The sequence below is a fragment of the Protopterus annectens genome, chromosome 6.part0 (genome assembly GCF_019279795.1).
Source record: "Protopterus annectens isolate FY-2018-M chromosome 6.part0, PAN1.0, whole genome shotgun sequence".
In the NCBI taxonomy this organism is placed as follows: domain Eukaryota; kingdom Metazoa; phylum Chordata; order Ceratodontiformes; family Protopteridae; genus Protopterus; species Protopterus annectens.
In genome coordinates, this window is record NC_056737.1 from 182,199,773 (window position 1) to 182,218,628 (window position 18,856).

General features: G+C 43.0%; 1 protein-coding gene across 1 annotated transcript in view; it reads right to left on the minus strand.

The window, feature by feature from the left end:
• The window catches only part of PTPN21 (protein tyrosine phosphatase non-receptor type 21), a 1,442,744-nt gene that overhangs the window by 158,894 nt on the left and 1,264,994 nt on the right, over positions 1-18,856 (minus strand). The window contains exon 17 of the mRNA XM_044073481.1: positions 14,935-15,169. Within this exon, the coding sequence (XP_043929416.1) occupies positions 14,935-15,169 (235 nt within the window). The remainder of the gene's footprint in view (positions 1-14,934; positions 15,170-18,856) is intronic.

Below are 18,856 nucleotides of genomic sequence, written 5' to 3' on the forward strand. Positions count from 1 at the left end.
CTAGGAGCCCCCCTGCCTCTAGGACGACGACCTCCCCGTCCTCCTCTGCCACGGAAGGACTGGTTATCCGGAGCAGGTTGGGACTGCTGTGATTTCCGGAACCACATCTTCTTCTGTCCCTTTTGGTTCTTAGAGAAGGACCTCTGGGGAGCTGAGAAGCGGACTCCGACGGCAGACAGCGTCTTCCCGTCCTTTTCGCTCTGGACTAATGTTTCGTGAACAGTCTTGCCAAACAAGGCAGAACCATCGAAGGGGGCATTCGCGAAGGTCGCCTTGAAGGGCTCTGCAAAATCACAGTGGCGGAGCCAGGCCTGTCGCCACATGACTAGGCCTGCTCCGCTGGCTCTAGCGGCTCCCTCAGTAGCATGAGAAAGTAGCCGCATAGACGTATTGGAAACTGATCTGAGAGTGGCCATTCGGGTGGAATATACCTGTTTATCCTCACTCGACATGGACTCCGGGGGAGATGCAGCGTATTCTTTAATCAGATCCCGCTGCATCCTAATGACATGTGCCATGTAGTTCAGCGCTCTCAAAGAGAAGGTTGCTGAACTGAAAACTCGCTTCCCAGTGCGATCCATCGAGCGGGACTCCTTGCCCGGAGGATGCATGGAGGGACTCTCCTGGGCCAATTCCCTCTTCGTGGCTGCAGCCATCATCATGGCATCTACTGGGGGGCCCTTGCTCCAGTGAGTGCGGTCCGCCGGAGGGGAAAGGATGCGGTCCGGGCGCTTGGGGACAGGCTCAACGGTGTCCGGATCCTTCCACGCTCTGATGGAAATAAGATCCACCAGAGGGTCAGCAGGAGGCGACAGCCAAGAGGCAGAAGGGCCGCCTCGAATGCCTCCAAGAACACAGACTCGTCCGAGGAAGCCTTGGGGGCAGACCACCCCCCCCTGATCCTTAACATCTCCATAATGTCTCCAAATGAGACGTCCTCAGGGGGTGACCTAGGGGAGCCTTCCCCTTCATCCAAGTCTGTGTCTTCAGTAACGGACTCGGGGGAGTCCATGTGCCTCCTTTTGCACTTACGCTTCCGAGGTACTTCATCGGGGGGGCTGTCCGAGGAGTACTCTTCAGCAGTTAGATGTTCCAAGGGAACCACTTGGGACATCGAGGCGGGCTGTCCCTGGGACCGGCTGGTGGGGGCCTGGCCCAACTGCAAGGGAGTGCGGGATGGAGCCGTGGCAGGGACCGGGGTCCGGCGTCCTCAACAGTGCCCTTTCCACTACGCCGAAGGCCGAGGGGAGCCAGCTTCTCTAAACCCGAGCCGACCCCACTCGGATCCGGCCGCGGATCGGAGTCGGAGCCGAAACCGTCGGATCCGAGAGACCGGTGCGCTCCGACCTGGACGGAGCCGAAGACACACCAGCTCCCTCGGATCCGAGGCTCGGCCCTCGGCTCCGTCCGAGAGGTCGGGTCCGAAGTACCCGAAGCACTCAAGGGATGGGACGGATCCGAGGTGCGCCGACCCATCGGATCCGACCCACCCCCGGATCCAAGTCTGCCCGGCGCCGACAGCTCCAAACCCGTGGTATGGGTCGGAGAAGGAGCCAAGGGGGCGAAAAAAGGGGTCGAAGCCCCTCCCGGATGGGGGGGGGGGCTAGGAGCACTCCCATTTGCATTTGGGCCTGGATGAATTTCCTCATCATCCGGTCCATATCAGCTTCGCTCATGGAAAAAGTTGACCTGGTGGAGGCCACCGAAGCGGACCTAGAGAGCCTCGGAGACCTCCTAGAAGGGCTAGCCTCCTCCTCCTCGGGTCCAGGAGAGAACCGAGGGGAGTGGAGCCGAGGAGGAGGAAAGCTAGAAGGCACAGGGGAGGCCCGCTTAGATGGAGGAGCCGAACTGGAAGTTTCGGCTCTCCTTTTGTGGTGCCTCTCCCTGTGCCTCTCCTTCTTCTCTCTCTCCCTAGAGGACTCTTTCCCCTCTGGCAACTTAGAGGGAGGTTGAGTCCCAGCCGGAGGGGGAGAGCCCACAGCAACAGGTTGCTGAGTAGAAGGGCAGAAGCGGCGGTATCTGGAGGTAAAAGACCCGCCAGCACCAGCTTCGACCTCCGCTCCCTCAAAGCCCGGGGGTTGAACCCTGCACAAATGGTACAACCAGATGACAGGTGTTCAACCCCCAAGCATTTAACGCACCGAGTGTGGCCATCCGCTGGGGACAGCTTATGGCCACACTCGGTACATTTGGAGAAAACAGCCTTATGGGCTTCAGACATAATAAACCCTGAAGGCCTAACACAACACACACACACTAACTACGCAAAACCCGAGAAATATTAACTAAAAAGAGAGAGGAAAGCCTAACACAATCAACACTAATAAAATCTGAAACAAAATTAGAGAATTTGTAAACTTTTTTAGTCAGACAAACTTATCTGTCACCAAAAAAACGCCAGGAGCTCAAGAATCCGTAGCTACTTGAAAAGCGGCAAACGAAATCTGAGGTCAGTCAGGGCTTGGCAAGGGGTTATGGGTAAGAGGGAGGAGCTAGGAGCTCGGAGCCTAAGCTTTTGAATTGCCGGCTCGGATCCGAGGTCGGATCCGATACCCACAGGTTGCAGACGAATGAAGTCTGCCTACTTCAGATTTTGTCCTTTATCATGGCTTAATTGTAAAGTGGTCTGCCACTGTTTCATCATTACTGTAATGTAGTCAATCAGTGTAGGATGTGTGTTATACATTTTTAAGCACTCTTTCATCCATGAATGTGGGATACTATCAAATGCTTTTTTGTAGTTAATCCATGCCATACTCAGATTCTTCCCCTTTTTACAGTTCTCCACTATGACTTTAACAAATAATTCTTTGTTCCATATGACTTTCTTTTACTACCCATTTGTTCTACTGCCATAATTGAGTTTTCTTCTAAATTACTATAAACTCTGTCGGCATCAATTCCCGTATATACTTTATACGTCATGAGAAGGCAAGTTATCGGTCTATAATTTTTAGGGAACCATACAAGATGACTCTTAAGTAGGAGCAATGTTTTTCCTGTTGTAAGCCAGGTTGGTGCCTGTTCGGGGTGTGCATATAAGTAGTTCTTACTCATGGCTAAATCTTCATGCAAAGATGTTAATACTTTTAACCAAAAGTTAGGTATTGCATCTGGGCCTGGGAATTTCCAATTAGAGGCTTTCCTTAACTTTGTTTCAGTCTCTCTGGCTGTTACTGCATCCCATTTCATATCCTGCACATTTAAACTTCTTATTCTTTCTTTTACTTCTATCCATTTAGAATCTCTGTTACGTTCCACAAGATCTCCATAGATACTTCAAAATATACCTATTTCTTCTTTTTGTGGCAGTCTTTTTACCTTGTTTCCCAATTCTCTATAAAACTTTTTTGGAGTCATCAATAAAATTGCTTATTTTGTACCTTTCCTTTATATTTATCGGCGTATCTTCTACATTTTTCTGCCTGTGCTGAGATTTTTTAGTTTATTTGCAATAGTGCATGATAGATCCTGGTCTGATCTAATACTATGCATTGCTTTTCTCACATCTATCTTTCTAAGCATTTCTGTTGATCTGTTCCCTCTTCTAACAGTGACACTTACCTTAATTGCTTTATAGTTTTCTCTATTCGATACTTCCATGATGGTATTCGATTTCTCCCCTTCCTTTCCGTCACTGCCCTATTTTCTTGTGGTAGAAGTTTATCAGTTATTAATTTAGCTGCACAGTAATATATAGGTTCATAGGTGTGTACTAGGATAATGGCCCTGGGGCCTTTATAAGCCTAGCCATAGGATTACCCTGGCATAGTGCCACTTGACCTTAGTTCCCAGTGCCTCTGTCAAGTAGAGCCACTGGAGTTATCCCCGGGGTGAATTTTCTGTTTCCCATCCACTCATCAAGATTTCTCTTGAAGAGGGTCAGCGAGGTGCTCTGTTTGACATGTATGAGAAGTCTGTTCCATAGCATGGGCAGTCTCTGGGTTATGAACCTGTCCCTCCAGCATGTTCTGTTAACTGTGGTAATGAGGTTGAGGTCTCTGGAGCATGTGGTGCAGAGGGATTGGGATTTCTTTAGATGTAGCATTTCTAACAGAGCTGGGTCAGACATAGCTTTGTAAGTTAAGCAGAGCTCTCCTCTAAGTAGGCGATATGAGACAGAGAATAGTTGGAGTTTTTCGAGTCTGTCCATATAGGACAAGTGTTTAAGGCTTAGGATCCTCTTTGTGAGGTACTTTTGTGGTCTCTCCAGTTGTTGCAGGTGTCTAGTGAGGTACATGCCAAATGGGGCATTGTACTCTATGACTGGCCTAATGAGGGAAGAGTAGAGGGAGACAATGACCTCTTTCTTCTTGGATGCAAAACCCTTAGTAATGAGATGTGCCACAAAGAAGGACTTTCTGACCACAGTGGCAATGTGGTGATCAAAAGAGAGGTTGCTGTCAACCTGTGTTCCCAGATCTCTCAAAACACCTTTTGTGTTCAGTGGACTACCATCAATGTGCTAATTCATGGGAACCGGGTTTTTCCCAAAGGGGCTGGGGGCTGACGACACATTTTTTGGCACTGAGCTTAAGGTCATGGTTCTGACACCAGTCATTGGTCACAGTGAGGCCATTCTGTAGGATGTCAATATCACTTGGGGAGTTAATAATAGCTCCCAACTTGCAATCGTCTGCAAACTTTGTCAGCCAGAGTCCCTTCGTGTTGGCCTGGACCTCAGAAAAGTAGATACCAAACAGAAGAGCACCCAGGACCAAACCCTATGGGACTCCACTTGTGACCAATTGGCAGTCTGATTTGGTGTCAGCTACTTTCACACTGTGGATTCTATCTGTGAGCCAGTTTGCAACCCACCTTCTGATATAGGGGTTGATGCCAAGCTTAGTGAGTTTTTCTATGATTCCTGAGTGGGGAATGGTAACAAAAGCTTTGGCCAGATTAAGGAAGGTTGTATGAACCACCTTGCTTTCATCCACAACTCTGGTGACTGACTCAAAGAAGTCGACTAAGTTGAGCAGGCATGATCTTCTCTTCACAAAACCAAACTGTGTGGGATCCAGTGTTTGGAGATTACCTATATCCTTGTTTATTAGGTCCATGATGATGCGTTCCATAGCTTTGCATATCAGACTCGCCAGACTAATGGGGCGATAGTTCCCAGGGTCTGCAGTCGCTCCTCCTTTGTGGAGTGGGATGACTGTAGCAGTGTGCCATTTGGCAGGGACAAAGCCTGAGGTAAGGCTGTAACTGAACAGGGCACACAGGTGAGGTGCCAGATCACTCTGTAGTTCATGTAGAACACAACCAGGGATACTGTCAGGTCCCACAGAAGCTGTATTCTTGCCTTTGACAGTGCTGTTTTAACCTGTGCAGCAGTAATACTGGATGCCTTTCAATCTACTGGTATTGTGATTGGTCATTGGGGGGAGGGGTAAAGTTGGCACTGAACCTGTTGACCAGTATACTGGCAATATCTGTTGGCTCGGTATAGGAGGTACCATTGTGCAGTAGCTCAGAGCAAATCTGGGTATTGCCATGGAAATTCTTTGCATAACTATAGACGGCCTTGTGGTTGCCTTTATTATCTGCTGTAATTCTGTTTTCATACCTAGCTTTAGAGGATTTGATGAGGGATCTCAACTTTTTGTTGAGGCAGATAAGGGAGTTTTTCCAGTCTTGGAACTTCACCTTATTCTGCATCAGTTTCCTCTTTCTGTTGTAGAGTTTGTTTATGGCAGGTGACCACCAGATTGGCTTCCTTTTTTTGGAGGAGAGTGTCTTGATTCTATTGCGTATGGCAAGATCGATGCATTTGTGTACGTGTTCGCACAGGGCATTGGTGTATGATTCTGCAGTCACGCAACTATTCTCCATTTGCACGGGTGCCATGAAGTTTAGCCACCTCTGTTTTTAGGATCCCAAAGTTAGCTTTGGAGAAGTTTTTCATGGTGGTTACTTTTGCTGGGGGTAGGGAGGTGGGAGGTGGATTTCCAAGCTGATAAGTTTGTGGTCGGATCTAACCAGGGAGGAGCTGACTATTGGTGTAGAACAATGGTCGCCCATGTTAGTAATGACCAGGTCAAGGATGTTGCTACCTCTAGTGGAGGTAAAAACGAGCTGGTCCAGGGAATTGGAATTAATGAACTCAGGGAAACATTGGGCAAGTGTGTTGGTACATAAGTAGTTTACCCATTTAATGGCGGGGTAGTTGAAGTCGCCTAGTAAGAGAGTGTTAGGTTGGACCCTAATATTCTCCAGGGTGCTTAGGAACATGGAATGTGAGTCTTGGGACATGGTTGGGGACCTATAGCAGGCTATGACCTGAATCACTGTCTTACCCAATGTTAGCTGCACCTGAAGTATCTCTGATGCATTATGTTTACTTCTGTTATACTGCATGAATCTCTATGGACAGTCCTAATTATTACTTTCATTTGTTTTATGAAATGTCTGACTTTTGGGGTTTTATTGACCTTCTGCAGTCTATTTCTTTCAATGTTCTTAATATGTCTATCTATGTCTATTACATCAAACAACTCTTCTCTTAACTCACTTTCTTCTAAACCGAAGGCAAATTTTTTGTTTTCCATTTCCTGCGGGCATTCTACAGAAAGTTCTATAGTATCTCCCTGTGGCACATTTTCTTCAATTTCATCCTGTGCCATCTGTTGCTCTGTCATATGGGAACTCACTGGCCTATCACTCCTGAACACTGAATGCATCAGAGTTTCCAGAGTTTCCTGTTCCTTTCCTTGCTGTCCAGCTTCAAGTGAACATTTATATTGGTTTCCTGGAAGGCTCCAAAATATCTTCATATGGCACCTGACCAAATGCTTCCCGTTCCACTGGTTTCCCCTTAATTTGGATATCCATTGCTCTATCCTGTTATGGTACTTTCTGAATTAGATTTTCTACACTGAATCCTTCACTTCACAGGTACTCCATAACCTCAGTTTCTATTTCTTTCACTCCTCCATTACTAATCTTCTTTTCTACCTTTCGCTTTGTTGTCTTATTTTTTGTATTGTAAAGTTTTACACGTACGGATTCCTTTGCCTGTATTTCTGAATATTCTGTATGGCTGTCGTTATTCTCCTTAAGGATCTGAATACAAAATCACACACGTTCCTTATTTTTTGAATTTGCATCTTGCTTCATCATCATCCCTCTGTTCTTTGAATTATCACCTTCTACTTGAGTTACATATAATGCCTTAACCGTGTAGTTCTAAAATACCTCTTAAAATCCTAAGCAACCTTGTTATACTGGGAGGATCAGCCCTTAACTCTTGCCCTCTTCCCCTCCCAGATAAATTCCTTAAACTCTATTTCTCATTGCTATCCACTTCTCCTCTTGTTAACAAAAATATGTCTGATCTGTATATAAAACTAAAAATAAAAAGAGAAACATTTTCACTGTATCCCTAAACAAGGGCTTCCAGTTTCTTAGTTTTTGTTGTATTTTGTTTAGTCTCTTCCCAAACATCCATTGTTGCCATAACATAAATATGGGTACTGCTGAACCAATCTGTGTGTGGGTACATAGTTCAGTGTTGTAGTCTGTTTCATCTTCATTTATTTTATATACTGAAAACTCTTGAAACTGTCTCAAAACGGTTTGCAACATCAAAATGTCCTTTTATGGATTTATCAAGTATAAAATATGATCTGCAAATAAAACCAACTTTTCTTGATTACCATACAATTATATCCTTGAATTTCTGAGTCCCTTATTTTCTTTATCAGTGGCTCTAAATATAAAGCAAACAACAAAGGGAAAAAAAAGACACTCAGTGCCTGGTTCCCCTTGTTCAAACACAATTTATCAGAGAGGAACCCTCCCACTTTAATTCTCTGATCTTTCATACATCCTTCTAATTAACCTTATTTTTGTACCTGGAAATGCAAATGCTTCTACTGCCCTACTCATAAAATCTGTTGAATGTTTCTCTGTATCAAAACTAACCAACAGCAGTAGTATTTTCTTAAATTCTGCTTCCCTCAGAATTATTGCTAAATGTTTGCAGTTTTATCACCTCATCTAAATATCTGTTTAAGGTTTCTTCCATTTTTTCCACACTTTTGTTATTTTAGTTGATATACCCCATCAGTGTTTTTAATTAGGACTGTGTGCAGTTGTCTTATACTTTCCTTTAGGTTGCTGGAAGTCATGTCTGGAGCTTGCACTTTGCTGAACAGCTGCAGTACTTTTCCCAGTCAGTGTTGTTTCCTCACATTTTATAGCTGATTTCCTTTCAGGTCCACTGTATTTCCTTTTTCCTGGCATCCAGGCAGCGCACTTACTAGCCAGTTACTGAAATTTACCCAGAAATATAAGTCCACTGTCTTTCTCTGCTGAGTTTCTGTGTTCACACTGGAAGAGCTAGAATTAAGCCATTATTCAATCTGCAGCCATCTTGGAAGTTCAATCTACAAAACCACATTGATCCATATCTATCCATTTCAGCAACACCTTTACCATTCTTTTAGTAGAGACATAAATACTTAATAATCAGGGTTTAAAAATGAAATGGGTCTACATGAAGCTGGGTCTGAAGGCTCTTTACTCTCTTTGGGTAATACAGCCACAACAGCTTTCTTCGAAGATACTGGCGCTTCACCTCATTTTAAAATACTATTAAACTGACTTAGCCACCCTGAAGGAAGGTCTGTCTCAAATAAATAACTGGTGCCAAAATCACAGATGGAAATGTAATGCCAATATTTGTATTATTATAGCCTTTGGAAAGTCATCTACCCCAGGGAACTGCCACACTGACAATACAGTCCTAAAAGTGGACCCAGTTGTTCAGGATTTGGAAACTTATGTGGACAGTGACCTACCTTTTGACAAATATGTGTCAACTGTTGTAAGAAAGCATTTTCAGCTTATAAACAAAGGGGTTGTATCAAGCTCTAGGGATGTCATTGCCCTCCTTTACTCAGCCCTCTTGTTTTGTGGGATTCCCCTTATTCTGCAATACTTCAACCTTTGTCAGTCCCTTTAAATAATTCATATTACTTCTCAAACATACACCTTCCTCTTTTATTTTTACCATACTTGAAAACTCCATTTTCATGTTATCCCAATCACTGGCTATCCCTTCTGAAGAAATTTTTATCTTCTCCATTAACTCTCGAATAATTTCCACTACCTAATCCTTGAATTCCTCTCTTTTTAATAGGTAGATGGGAAAGCATCAGTGCCTCATTTTTATTACTTCATTACCCTGTATTTTTATCTTAATCTTTACTACTATATAATCTGAAATAGTTACAGGATGCGTCCTGAAGTTTCCAATTAAATGCACATGTTCCTTTGAAATTTAAATTCTATCCTGTCTAGCCCAGTTAATGTAGCCTGGGGAATAATATGAAATTCTTTCTCAGCTTTTACTACTGAAGTCACATCTTCCATGCCAAATATTTTCATAAATATATTGTCTTTTATTATATTTTCCCTTCATATCCCCCTGATACATCCTCATTACTGCAAACCAATTTTTAGTCCCCACCTATAAGTAATATTCCTTGCTGAAAGCTGATTATTTCTCCCAACTTTTTGTTAAGTTTTTTGTTATTGTCCATAATAGCAGTTTTTGGTGGAATGTGAAGACAAGCTTGCATAATCTCTCTCTCTTTCCAATAGCCCCTTACTACCATAATTCTACCATTAACATCTTTTGCACTCTTCTATCACTGTTGGAGCCCTTCAAGCAATCAGTACTATTACTAGTCTCTTCCTTTGTTACCAATATCCTGATGAATATCCATCCTGGGGTTTGGTATAACAGTTAAAGTGTTTACTTTACAGACACAAGGTACAGGGTTTGATTCTTTCCTTTGAGTTCAGAAATTTGACTAGGCTTAAAAAGGACCAAAAGGGCAAATAGCCTAGTACTAACCTATGAACCTAACTATGGCAGTTAGTGCATAGAACTAAAGCTCTTACTTGTTAATGAGCTGCTTTCTGTGACAAAAGTGCAGTCTGAATATCTGAAAATCTTGGAATCCCTTACTTGTCAAATTCATATGCTCATTTCTTTCCAAACGTGACTCCTGCAAAATCATTTGCACTCTGCATTTCTTAATATAATCCAATACTGTTGCCTGTACCTGTAAGGCCATTAACATTCCAAGATAACATGAGCAGAGTACCATTCTGTTAAAAAGCTACTGCTCCCACCTACTTTACATGACAGTTTTTTTTTTTGAAGGTGTATTTCCAACATTTCTTAGATGCACAAAGTTTGGCAGGCTGATCTTTTATACAGCTGTTTCTTCTCATCTATATTTGAACCTAGTCACATTTTTCATGACACTTTGCTTTAATGAAAGCCCTCAAAAATACATTTTAAGAACAACCCTATCCCCTATTAACTTATAACAAATACACAAACTATGTACACTTTCAAGAAATGAAGTTTAACTCTCCAGATAGGAACAATTACCCCAAACTGATAGCTGCATCCAAAGGCATTACGTAATCTAAAATTAAGACTACCCATGTTAACGCTGGTGTTACAGCCTATGTTGCCACTTAGACTGATTGCTGTCTGTTTTCTTCTTGTTTCTATTCCCACCAGCACCTTCCTTTCATGTTCACTTCTGATCAAGAGTGGAACCATTGAATGGGAAATTTAGCAAGGATACACTGAAACAGTCCATGAAGTTGCATAAATGTTTCCAGGCATGGTGTGTGAGCCATACTGTTTGCAGTATTCAAGAAAAGTTTCATGGATACATTGTTGATGGATGTGTAGAAGATAGCTGAAGATTTTTCAGCCTCTAATAGTTGCTGTGTTGACACTGTCTTTGACATCTCTGAAATCAAATATCTCTGAAGCCTTGTCAGATGAGCCAAGTAGTTCAGTGTATACAATTCAAAGATGGATGAAACATAAATGCACTTCCCAAGGTGGTCCAATACCTGAAATTCCTTGTTGGTGAGGTAAACTGTAAAGCTCTCCTCAGAGTTCTCCTTCTTGGTGGCTGCAGCAACAGCAATAGCATCCACCACCTGGTCCTTGCTCCAATAAGGTCCATCTCTGGGGGGAACTACAACTTTATGAGAATTCTGAGAGACTGAAGGAGAATGACAGCAAAAGGAGAAACGGGAGAAAAAAAGGTGGAACATATTTAAAATACTGCAAGATCTATGCTACAACTATCATACTAATATTTAAAATCAAAAGTTAGAGGAGGAAGAGAAAAACATTGGAAGACAAGAAAAAAAAATCACTTATCTCAACTGAAGGAGCTTTGGTGACCACACTGGATGCAAAAGCAGCAAGCGATATCTGATAATCCACAACAGCAGTGTATTATGGATAGAGCAGGCAGAACTTTGGAACTGAAGACTCTGAGATATTAGCCTTGGATTCACTGGATTCAGGTCAGATCTAATAACCCACAGGTTGAGGTGGATGGAAAAGACAACATCGGTGCACACAGTTACCTTGTGTATCACAATGAAGTCAAGATCCTGCAAATTCACGGGGATATGAGTATGACCTTGTCTGTTAGATGCGCTATGCTCCTCTTTACAACTGGCACCTTCAATTTCAACAGAACTGCCATTATCAATAGAATGCATGGTAATCCAAGAAGGTAATACTGGAGATGTTGAAGCCTTCTGAGCAATCAGGTACCCAGTAGTCCAGGATCTTTTGTATCTTCACAAATTAAGTGGTCCCATAAATACCAGAAGAAGAGATCTAAACCTGTTCAGAAGGGAGTAAAACAAGGTAGACAGAATCATTAAACAGTGCCTCCCTTACCTCTGAAATAGATTAATCTTGCAGATAAACACTGTGATACACTACCTTCCTTCAAATGGAATCTGGATAACTAGATGGATAGTCACAAGTCTGAAGGTAATGCTACTCAATGCTAGAAGTCTAAACCTCAAAATGCACTCTCTTGAGGCACTCCTAAAAATGGAGAACATCGATATCTGTGCAGTAACTGAGACCTGGTTCAAGGCTCCAGAGAGCATCCATGCAATACCAGGCTACAACCCTTAACACACTTTTCGGCCACCAAACCAGGACCGAAGCAGTAAAGGTGGAGGAGTGTCCATATTCACCAAGGATATTCATAACACCAGGCTAGTTGCCCAACACAATGTGTCTGAAATTCTCCAGGTGCAACTAACACTAGGTAAGACTGCAATCCAAATTGTAGCTCGCTACAGATCCCCCACCATGCCCCAGGATTCTCACTACACCTTTCTAAACATACTGGAAATATTAAGATCTTTGCCCAACGGTTCTTGGAATTCATATATTCCAATGCCCTGGATCAACTAAGCCTTAGTTCCACCAGGGGCTCCAATATCCTAGACCTGGTCATTACCAACATGGGAAATCAATGCTCCACACCTGTGGTCACCCCCTTGTTGGTCAGGTCTGACCATAAGCTAATCACCCTTGACATCCACATCCCACCCCCACCCCCAGTAAGGAAACCTCCATAAAAAAACTTCTCCAAAGCCAAACTTCATGACACCCATGCTGACGGGAACTGAAAGTTCAACTGCTGTATCCTACACTAAGGCACTGTACGAGCACATCCACTTGTGCATGAATCGTGCCATCCCCAATAGAACCAAGATGCTCTCCTGTACAAAAAGGAAGCCAATCTGGTAGTCCCTTGCCATAAACAAACTTTATAACAAAAGGAAGAAATTGTTGCAGAAAAGAGGAAAATCCCAGGATGCAAAAAATTCCCTTACCAGCCTCAGTAAGAAGCTGAGATTCCTCAAAAAATCCTCCAAAGCTAGTTACGAAAATAAAATTACCAAAGATTCCAAAGACAACCACAAGGCATTCTATAGCTATGTCAAGAATCTAAATGGCAATACTCAGATCTGCTCTGAGCTACAACAGAATAGCATTAAATATACTGATCCCAAGGATATTGCCAATATCCTGGCAGATCGATTCAGTGCAAACTTCACCCCCCTCTAACCCCCTAAAGGGCCCATCTGAATACTGAAAGATTGCCAAATTCCGGTAATAACGGCCACATAGGTAAAAAACGCACTTGCCAAAGCTAAGAATACAGCATCCATGGGACCAGATGACATCCCAGGCTGTGTACTACATTAACTACAAAATGAATTGGCACCTCACCTAAGTGTCATGTTTAATCATAGCCTCACCTCAGGCTTCATGCCCACTGAGTGGCGCACAGCTACAGTTATCCCACTCCACAAGGGGGGGATCCACCTTGGATCCCAGTCACTACTGCCCCATTGGCAACCTTCAAACACTAGACCTCAAGCAGTTTGGGTTCGTGAACCGACGATCTTGTCTCCTGAACCTGATTGACTTCTTCGAATCAGTCTCCAGAGATGTGGACCAGGGTAAGGTGGTCCACACAGCCTATCTGTACCTCGCCAAGGCCTTTGACACCATCCCCCACTCTGGAATCATAGATAAACTTACTAAGATGGGCATTAATCCCTACGTCACTCAATGGGTTGCCAACTGGCTTACTGACAGAACCCACACTGTAAAAGTAGCTGACTCCAAATCCAGCTCCAGACAAATAGAGTACCTCAGGGTTCAGTCCTGGGACCGCTCTTGTTTGGCATCTACTTCTCTAAAGTACAGGCCAAAACTAAGGGATTCTGGCTAACAAAGTTCACAGATGACTGCAAACTGGGAGTCATTATTGAATCCCCAAATGATGTGGATATTCTACAAAAGGACCTTACAGAAATAGATGCTTGATGTCAGAGCCATGGGCTTAAGCTCAATGCCAAGAAATGTATAGTTACCCCCTTTGGGGAAAAAACATGTAGCCATGAATTACCACATAGGTGGCAGTACACTAAACACCGAAAGTGTGATAACAGACTTAGGGACACAGGTGGACAGCGGTCTCACCTTCGATAACCATGTCGCCACAACAGTCAGGAAATCCTTCTATGTGGCACACCTCATCACTAATGGCTTTTCATCCAGAAAAAAGGAGGTCTTTGTCCCACTGTACTCATCCCTCATTAGACCCATTATAGAATACAATGCTCCATTTGGTATGTACCTCTCAAGATATCTGCAACAACTGGAAAGGGAGCAGAAATACCTCACTAAAAGAATCACAGACCTAAAGCAAATGCCCTATGCTGACCATCTAAAAAAACTTCATCTATACTCTGTCGCATATCATCTACTCGATCTCTGCTTAACATACAAGGCCATGTCAAATCCAGAGCTGTTGGACATGCTGTACTTAAAAGAAATCCCAATCCCTCAGAGACACATGCTACAGGGATCTAAACCTTGTCAACACAATGAACAAAACATGCTGGAGGTACAGGTTCCTGACCCAGAGACTCCCCCAGACTCTGTAATAGACTGCCTATACCTGTCAAGCAGAGCACCTCTTTGGCCCTCTTCAAAAGAAACCTTGATGACTGGATGGAAGATAGGAAATTCACCTCCGGGATCATGTCAGTCACCCTGCTTGACAGGGGTCCAGGGAAGTAAATACTGTGGGAATAAATAGCCAGGGAATTGTTATGGCTAGGCTTGTATAGGCCCTAGGGCCGATTGCCTAGTACCCACCTATGAACGTATGAACAAATTCTTCCCATTCTGGACTGGCCTAGCCCACTTTGAGAGGGGTAGAACTAGAAGGGCATAATGGTCACAAGACCCAGTAGTCTTGAACCTTCTATGACTCCCCTGTTTACCTGAGTATGGAAAAACAGTGACTGCTTAGTGTAGCCACCATACATACAATGATGTACAGATACACTAAAAAGACAACAGTGGTTACTATACTCATCATACATACACTGTTGTAAACTAAAAAGACAACAATAGTTAGTGTAGTTATTATATATACAGTGTTGTACTATATAAACAATAAAACAGTAATTACTTAACACAATTATCGCATTTACATTGTTGCATTACATACTAAAAACAACAGTAATTAGAAAATAAAACATACATACACAGAAACCCTTTTAAATCTTCTGGGCAGCCATGGTCTGGCCAATCGGTGTACTGAAGATGCCAAACTGTCCGCTCTTGTCCAGTCAGAAGGTGCTTGATTTTCAGGCCTGTTGTTGCATAGCAACCAGAGTCTGTACGAAATCGGATGGTTATCTTAAACCTTCCATAAGTAACAGTGTTATGTCGGGAGCCCAGTCTTGGCCAATATCTAAAACTCTTCTCACGTCCACCCTCCTTTGTTAAAAAAAGTGAAATGAAAACATCAACATACAATGAAACAATACTTCATGTTAAAGCAGCAGTACCTGTTAGTCATCATTACTTTACATTACATTTGCTTGACATCAAAAGGAGACAATAAACCTCTCTAGCCTGACATATTAACTGCTTTAACACATTACCTCCGCTCCATCCCTTCCTTCCTTTCCCCCTTACTGTTTTGCTGCCCTCTCCCATACCCTCTTGGATGCTTCAGTGGATTCCCTCTGTTCACGATAGTTGCTGTCTTACTGTTAAATAAAATAAAGTTCAAAGGAAAAAATGAAGAATGACCAGTAGTAATCTTCCTCCAATGCCATATATCAGCAGTAGTTGTAGATTTGGGGATAAACTCTCTCAGCTGCCAATGAAGCCATAGTTACAAGAATTGTGAGGCCACCCGTTAGAAAGGTTAGAATTCAAAGTACAGGTCAACATTTCAATCTCCATGTGGATATGATCCCTCCCCTTCAGATCATATACTTAGAACCAACTTGTTCTACATGAATTACTAATTACTACAGTCTTTAAATCATATGTTGTTTGCTAACCAGGTAGACAGAATAGCCAACTTGACCATTTTCAGTCAAGGACTAAACAATCAAAAACTGGAGTCCTTCAGTACTGTTTTTCCTGAAAAAGGCTAGACACCCAGGGTCATAGCTGACACAGTAATGCTTATTGAAAACGTGCACTGAAAACAAGTAGCCATGAAGTAGACTTCTAAATGGAGACACTTCTGAAGCAAGTACTGGAGATAGCTATTGTTGTACTGGTGTGAGTTTTGACCACTACATTAGCCAGCCAGTGGTTTGCCTAGCAGTGGCAAAAGACAATGCAGATGGCAATCTACTTGGACAGAGACTTTCTGACAAATGCTACCTCTTCAATGTATACAAACAACTGGCCCAGGTTCTTAAATTCACACACCTATTTTAAGTAAAACCTGAGTTTTTCTGGTGCACAGAAAAGGTGGGCTGGGGCCTCTTTACCCTTGTTTCTGACACTGTAAAGGAAACAAAAAAGACAGACAGGCTGGCTCAGGCAAAGATACAAAACCAGCTACAGAAATAACCAAGTCATTCTTGAGGGAGACCCTGCCTTTACTAAAGACCATACATAAAACTCCCTATAAACAATATCTTGAATCTTCAAGATCCACCATTCGGAGGATATACCTGCCAGACATGTAGCCAAGCTAGTGTTCTCAGATGGCATAAAGGCCAGTCCTTCAACATGAGATTCAAGGTACAGACAAGACAAAAGGTTCTTTAAGAAAGACAGAGATGCAGAACTTATTTAAAAAAAAAACAACTCTCTACTCATTCAGTGCTGGGCCACAGTTCTGCTTCTACAAGGCCATGATTCACATAGGCAACAGATATACATAACCATGACACCCTGGCAATGGAACAACTGAGACTTAAATCATCAAGGTTTCTGAGAAAAGTCAAAATCACCTTAGGAAGACTGAATGGAACAGTACAGGATACAGTTCAGCCTCAACTGAGAGCCACTGCCACCTGGAGACACAGACCCACTTAGTGAAAGGCTTCTTATCAGCATTTATAACTCTGAGACCTCATCTCTCTCCAGATGGAATATTTGGTAAGATCAAGATGTGTATCATCAAAAGCAAGATCCAGGTTAATGCTGCTGTCTTCCCAACAGTGAGGGGTGTCCTTAGCTTACACTGTGTTGTTTCCTGTACTGTTAGGTACATGACAGCCAGAAACCATGCCTTTGTTAGATAACACATGGAAATGAGAATGAGTTTTGGCTTTTCTTACTTAAATGTTCAGAAGAAGTATGAAGCCAGTGGGAATGCACACCGAACTCACCCATGTCAACGAATAAAAACAGTCAGAATTACCTCTCTTTGCCCTGCTACATGGGATGACCATGTTTATCTAAGCAGTGAAGAGGACAATCTTAGAATGCTCTGCTTCTTGAGGACCTGTTCAAACATGACCACCAAATCCACAGCTTCACAAGAGGACCTGAATAGCAGCTTTCATAGCCTAGCAGTTCAAACATCTTGCCAAGGAAGTAAACTGTTCTAAGTGATATTTCTAAGATCCACTGCCAGAAGAGCACTACATCCTTGCACTTGTGTTATGACCTTCTATCCCTTGCTTATTTGGGTACCACACAAGGGAAGATTACTTATTTGGATGATGGGAGGCTTCAACAGTAGCGTTGTCTCTAAGACCTGCAGGGCTAAGACAGTTACTCTTAGTGACAAATCATTGATGAGGAATCTATCTAAATGTGGACAGTACATCCCACACCAATGGCAACCTATATTAAGCTTGTCAGTCTGCAAATAAGTATCACTCATTAGAATCTGAGATAAATTAAGCTGCAGAAAGACCTTCCCAGAAGGTTTGCTAGGATTATCCAGGGCACAGAGATAAGAGTCCAACACAAAGAGAAGGTCTAAGGGCATGTGGTAGTTCTGAAGCCATTGCTACCTCACAGTCCACTGTAATCTCAACATTCTCAGGTAAGCAGTGCCATGAAGCTTGTAGGCATCACTAAGCCCAGCAAGGGTATAAGAGTTAGAACCCAGACTCTGCCCTGATCCTCATCAAGGTAACCAAAGTCATGACCACCTGGACCATGTCTCCAGGGAAGGAATGCTCAATTCTGCGCCAATAAAGGCAATCATCAGATCAGAAAAGACTTTCAAATGTATGGCTTTCCTTCTTGGGAATTCAACCACTGTAGCACCTATTTCAAGGATGTTTGCAAGGATTCTCAAGGAAAGGCTATCAGAAACCAGTAAATCTGGCAGGGAAAAAGACAGAGACCCTTCTCCTGCAAGGCAAGGCTATAGCAATAGCAACAGCAACACCATCATGGTAACAATTCTGGGTATTGAGGGGAGCCCAAATGGAAACTCATTGGACTGGAAACAATGCTCTCTAAAATCAAACTGAAGTAATCTCCTGCACAGACCTCAAATGCTGGTGTACCAGAAGGCATCCATCATGTCCAGTGACACCATCCAGATGCCTATAAGATATGGGCACCTGCAGGCTGACCATCCAAAAGACAAAGTGAATGTACTGGCTGAAGTAGCTGAGGTACAGAATGAACTGGGAGATATCCATCCACCTTGGCGGGGAGGCAAAAAAGGGGTGACAGTAAAACTCTCAGCCCTCTACTGAAATCATGACAGCCTCTGTGTAGTTATGTCCAGATCTACCCCAAGAGCTCAAGTGAGATGGACTGATACTTCAATGTTGTGCTTTTGTGGATAAAACTGACTCCAACTAGAACTTACTGGTCCTTTCTGATGGTTCTGCAAACGGAGATGAACTTGGACATTCAAGCTACAGGTTCATAATCTCTAATCCAAAATTCTGAAATTTGAAAAACTCTGAAATCCAAATTTATGCTTATCTGGTACAAAGCCTATTGTAAAGTTCTCAAATCTTCACAAACCTCAATGTGTCACTCCTAACTAAGTTAAAATCTACCTATAACAAAGTGGCTATTATAAATTTCAGCACTGTTTCTCACTAAAAAAATGAAACTCGCTAGAACTTCCCCATCAGCTTCTCCTCTCTCACCTTCTGATTATCCATTCCATATTGTATCAACCATCATACTATCCCAACCTATATTGCCTAATCTCCTTCTATACTCCATCTAGGA